This window comes from Parus major, chromosome 19 (genome assembly GCF_001522545.3).
Source record: "Parus major isolate Abel chromosome 19, Parus_major1.1, whole genome shotgun sequence".
Taxonomy (NCBI): domain Eukaryota; kingdom Metazoa; phylum Chordata; class Aves; order Passeriformes; family Paridae; genus Parus; species Parus major.
This window is the reverse complement of record NC_031787.1, coordinates 530,850-536,377: the sequence shown is the minus strand read 5'-3', so window position 1 is coordinate 536,377 and position 5,528 is coordinate 530,850. Positions and strand designations below refer to the sequence as shown.

Genomic DNA, 5,528 nt, shown 5'->3' with positions numbered 1-5,528 from the left:
GGGCTGTGGGGCAGGGGACAGCCTGCATGCTGAGCCCCAGGGGTGACAGTGACTGTCCTTGCAGCAAGCTGTGTCCATGCTCTCCGCAGAGCACGACCAGAGCTCCTCGGACGTGCTGGCAGGTGAGTGCCTGGCCGCGGGCAGGGTGGGGGGATGTGGGCACAGCCGTCTGCCCTGCTCCTTCCCTGCCACCCCAGGTGCTGACATAAAGGCTGCCATGGCCAGGATGGAGCGTGAGGCCTTTGTGACCGACAAGATGGAGAAGGCAAAGACTGCCCTGCAGTGCTCCTGCCTCTGGGTAATGGCAAAGCCATCCCTGCTGGAACCTGGGGCTGCTGGAGCACGGGGGAGCTGCCACCTCTCTGCTCCCCCATTCCCCGTGGAGTAAACTGCTCTCCTCTCCCTGGAGCCCCACAAAGCCCCTCTGCAGCCAGACACAGAGCTGTAACCCCTCCGAGGCTCTGCTCCCAGCAGGAGCATCCTGGGCTGAGCCCTTGTGTCCCCCTTGGCCAGGACATCCCCAGCAGCATCCAGGCCCAGAGGAAATCCCTGCTCAGCCTGCAGCAGCACATCGATGAGTGCAGTGACAGGAAGAAGGAGCTGAAGAAGACGCTGCAGGAGCTGGAGTTGAAGCAGGCTAAAGTGAAGTTTAACCAGCCCGTCAGCACCACCAGGTGCTGCTGGCCTCGCACACTTGTGCCAACCAGGCCACCACCCCTGGGGGACACAGGCACCCCGACCTCCTCCCCACTGCAGCCACGCTCTCCTCCCGCACGGGGAGGGTTTGTGAGCTCCCACAGCTCCCACCGGGGTCCCCCAGCTCCCTTTCCCTTGCCTGCCACGGGAAGTGCTGCCAGCAGCATGGAGTGGGCTGCAGGTGGGGTGGGGGAACCCAAACAGCTTTTGGAGCAGCTCTGGGGTGTCCCTGCACCCCTGGCTGATGTGAGTGTGGCTCCAGGCTGCGAGAGGAGGAGCTGAGGGAGAACCTGAAGCAGGAAGAGGCCCGGCTGGAGCAGATGCGAGCACAGATGTTGAAGAACCAGCAGCGCCTGATCGAGTTTGAGAACATCATTGACAACCTGTTCCTCCGCCTGCAGGGCATCGTCATCCCCGGCCAGGTAGCACCGGGGAGCAGGGCCACGCTGGCAGGGCGGCACAGGGACCCCTGGACAGCCAGCAGGGCCTGGCTGTGCCTGCCAAGGTGATTCTGTCTCCCCAGGAGGACTCTGCTCCCGTGGTGGGGCTGGAGGAGAAGCTGCAGCACTGTGAGAAGAAGATGCAGTTCCTGAAGGAGAAGGTGGCAGCCCGGCCCGAGGACAGCACTGACGAGCGCAGTGAGGTACAGGGGACACACACAGGGCCCTCACAGGTGGCCACCCCAGTCATCCTCAGCAAGCCACGGGGAAGGGCCACGGAGCAGCTCAGCCCAGGATGGCACTGGGCACCCATGGGGTTCCTCGTGTGGCACCCTCGGGTTGTGACACCCACCTGCCCTCCAGCACTTAACCCAGGCTCTCTCAGACTTTTGCCAGGGTCAGGAACCTTCTGGAGAAAAGAACTGCAGGTGAAACACAGAACCTGAAGATTTCCTTCAAGGATGAAGGTGCTCTGGAAGATGGTAGGAGAGCACAGTGGAGACATGTCCCACAGACACTGTCCCAGCCCCTGCCCCCTGGGATTTTTGGGAGTCCTTGTCTGTCTCCCACTGGCCCAGCAGACACCAACCATGAATTGCTTCCAGGTCTTGAGGCTGACCTGGGCTGTTCCCAAGGCTGCAGTCATGGGTGGTGGTTTCAGGCAGGGATGTGGGAGAGCGAAGGCACGCGGTGGCACGATGAGCACCAAGCCACTGCAGGAGCAAGGGGAGATGCTGTGGGGCAGGAGGGAACACCCTCATCTTCAAAATCACCTGCTTGTGAAGGAAAATCGGTGCTTGGTCCTGCCTGTGGATGCTCCTCCAAGAGGCAAAGAGCTTTTGGCAGCTCAGCACCTTTCCTTATCCAAGCAGGAGCTGTGCCCACCACACTGCAGCTCCAGACCTTCACAGGAATCCCAGCAGCGCTGCAGATGAGCCACAGTGGTGGCATCAGCAGGTCCCACGGGTCACGGGAGAAGCCCACAAGGACTCCCCCGGATCCCACGAGCCCAACAAAATGTGCCAGCTGTCCCAGGGACACGGGCACAGCAGAGCCTCCAGGCCCTCCTCTCCACTGTCCCCTCCACTGTCCCCTCCACTGTCCCCTCCACTGTCCCCTCCACTGTCCCCTCCACTGTCCTCTCCACTGTCCCCTCCACTGTCCCCTCCAGACACCTTGGACTTTGAAGATGAAGACCATGACTACGTCCCCAGCAGGGAGGACATCAAGAAGCAGGGGCTGCAGCTGATCAGAATGAAGACCAGACGTCGCAAGAAGAAGTAGTGGTTTCTCCACATGAGCTTTGAGGTTCCCAGGCCACCCTTTGTACCCTTTTCCCAGCAGGTTTAATAAATCCGATCTTCTTCATTCCTCTCAGTTCCGTGCTGAGGTGGTCCTGGGTAATTTCTGTCACTCAGAACATGCTGGGGTCCATCCTGAGGGGTTCTGAGCTGGCTTTGGAAGTGGGGCTGGGCTGGGTTAGGAACAGCTTCAGCCCCTGGAGCAAAGGTGGGGCCTGCCTGGCTTTCTCCCCCTTGGTGCTGTGGGGCCAACCCCTTCCCAGGACCTCTGATGTCCCAGGAGTGTGTGATGGGGAGATGTGGGGAATGGCTGAGCCCTGTGGGGCCCTCAGGGTGGTGTCCTCACGTCCATGCATGGAAGGGCAGAGACTACCGGGACAGAGAGACCCAAAGCTGAGCTGAGCCCCAGCCTGGAGCCTCTCCCCTCCCTGCTCCCCCATCCTGCAGCTCCTGGCCTGGCCTTGGAGCGAGCCCCAGGTGTCACCTGTGGGCTGCAGGAGGCTCTGGTGGTCAGGAATGTCCTGGTGTGAGCCAGGACAGCACAGGCTGCTGCTCCAGGGGGGATCCCCAGCACTGCTGAGGGTCACAGCCCCCGAGGCCACCCTGTCCCCTCCCCTCTGGAGCTGCAAATAGATGGTGCTGTTTGTCCAAGAACAGCCAGCACCGAGGGGCTCTGCCTGTGCTCCTGGACACAGCCAGGACAGGGACACCTTGTCCCCTTTCCCAGGGCAATCTCAGTGTCAGAGCAGCCTTTCCCTGCCCGCTCTGCTCGGTCCCTGTGCCCCGTGCTGCCATCACCAATGATATCACCACCGAGGGGGGGCTGCTGCTCCCCAGCCTCAGCACCGCTCCTGCTGGGTCTCCTGGGAGGGGCATCATCTTCACAAAACACACCACAGCCTGAGGATTTTCAGGGAAACTCCAGAAATAACATCACGTGTCACTAAAGGCTTCTCATGGAGCTTCCCAGAATCCACAGCCACAGGTGGGCTCCTCTGCAAGTAAAGACCAGGCTGCAATTGCATCTCCATCTGCTCATGTCGTGTTCTTGTGTGCCCAGCACAGCCTCACCACCCTCACAGGGAAGGGTTTCTTCCCAATATCCCTGCCAATATCCCTGCCAATATCTACCTTCCCAATACCCCTGCCAATATCTACCTTCCCAGTCTCCCATCCAGCCCTGCCCTCTGGCACTGGGAGCCATTCCCTGGGTCCTGTCCCTCCATCCCTTGTCCCCTGTCCCTCTCCAGCTCTCCTGGAGCCCCTCCAGGCCCTGGGGTCTCCCTGGAGCGTTCTCCATGTGAACTCCCCCAGCTCTCCCACCTGAGAAATGTGTCAAGCTCTTGCTCTGGCCCTTCTGCTCTGGCTGTGGGGAACAGGGAAGGAGGAAAAGGTGGAGGAGCTGGAGCTGGCTGGAGGCTCCAGCCTGTGGCCCATTTTCATTAATAATCCAATAATTCAATAATTCAGCTGTCTTTATGTGAGGGACAGAGCAGCAAGGGGGTTTCACCTCTCTGAGCTCCTCCTGCCCTGAGCAGGGGATCCAAGGGCTACCTGCTCCATCAGGAGCATCCACTGGATGTGTTCAGACACCGCATCCCAAACCCTGATCACAGCTGCCAGGAGAGGGGAAGGGCTGTCACCCCCAGCCAGCAGCTCCCAGGCACACAGACAGAGCTGGGTGCAATCAGAATGACTGCTCCTGGCTCCCCTGGATCCAGGACAGAGCTGGGTGCAATCGGAATGACTGCTCCTGGCTCCCCTGGATCCAGGACAGAGCTGGGTGCAATCAGAATGACTGCTCCTGGATCCAGGAGAGACAGAGCTGGGAATGGATGTGACAAGTGGAGAAGAGGTACGAGGTGAGGGGGAAGAGCTGGAGGCAGTGCCTTGGTTTCTGGATTTGAAAAGATGGGATGAGGTGGGGCTGCAGGGGCTCTCCCGTAAGGGAAAATATGAATTTTATAAAGAACAAATGAATAAGTAAGGAAGAGAAAGGGAAAAGGGAAATGGAAAGGGAAACAACAGGACTGATGCCACCTGCAGTCTCATTAGGTGTCGGGCGTGGGTGGCACAGCCCAGGGAAGGAGATGAGAGATTTCCTTTTCTGCCCCAAAAAACCTTTACTCCCTTCCTCCCAGCTCGGCTGGAGCTCCAGCACAGATGCTGCAACCAGTGCCAGGACTGGTGAGAAACCAAAAATAGGACTCTGGGGAATTGCATGGAAGCATTTGCCATGTGGAAATATCAATCTCTGCCTTGGGAAGGCTGGGTTTGAGTGGGATTGGGGCATTTTATTTTTAAAGGTGTGATGAAAATCACATGGAATGGATTGCAGGGAAGGGTGAGCACAGCTGGGGCTGTCACTGGAGCTTCAGTGCTGGGTTTTATCCCCTGGGAAAAGGGGAAAAGGGGAAATCAGCCAGTCTGGGACCAAAAGCAGAGGCTCTATTGGCTCTTCTGGGGAGGGAGAATCACCCAGGGGATCCTTTGTGGAGCTGCAGTGCTGGGATGTGGGAGGTTTCTGTATCCCAGCCCTTGGGCTGAGAGCTGCTCCCAGCCAAGGAAGCACCAACATTTTCCATTCCCTTGTTGTAAAGAGGGTCCATGGTGGGATGGGGGGGTCTGGCCTGGAGAAGAGCAGGGACTGGCATCAGTCACAGTGGGGCTCAGCACCCTGGGCCAAGTGAAGTGGGGCTGGTAAAGGAGGGAAGGAGCCCAAGGACGTGGGGTCCATGCTCTGGCCCTCAGCAAGGGGAGCAGTGGCTGCAGAGAGCACTGAGGGGCTGGCAGGTCCCACGAGACAGCTTTCCTCCACAGCAGAGACCATGGACCACCTCAGACCACTTCGGTCTCTCCTCTGGGCCTGCTCCACCAGCTCCATGGCTGTGCTGGGATGGACACAGCTCCAGAGGGCTCTCAGGAGAGCAGAGCAGAGGGGGAGCATCCCCTCCTTCCCCTCCCACCCACCCTGCTGGGATGAGCCCAGGCTTCCTGGACTGCAGTGCCCATGGCCAGGTCATGTTCTGTTTGTAACCCACCAGAACCTCCAGTTCTCCTCCACAGGGTGCCATCCATCCCTGCATCCATC

General features: G+C 59.4%; 1 protein-coding gene across 4 annotated transcripts in view; it reads left to right on the top strand.

Annotated features, from left to right (window-relative positions):
• Positions 1–2,513, top strand: part of CCDC183 (coiled-coil domain containing 183) — a 5,666-nt gene extending 3,153 nt beyond the window's left edge. For 2 of the 4 annotated variants that reach the window (XM_033518922.1, XM_033518921.1), the window contains exons 6-11: positions 65–122; positions 198–298; positions 514–674; positions 959–1,118; positions 1,220–1,339; positions 1,522–2,513. In XM_033518922.1, coding sequence (XP_033374813.1) covers positions 65–122; positions 198–298; positions 514–674; positions 959–1,118; positions 1,220–1,339; positions 1,522–2,385 — 1,464 coding nt within the window. In that variant the 3' untranslated portion in view covers positions 2,386–2,513. Of the gene's footprint in view, positions 1–64; positions 123–197; positions 299–513; positions 675–958; positions 1,119–1,219 lie in introns of all 4 variants that reach the window. The other 2 variants (XM_033518924.1, XM_033518923.1) reach the window with 2 other exon arrangements.
• The last annotated feature ends 3,015 nt before the right edge of the window (positions 2,514–5,528 follow it).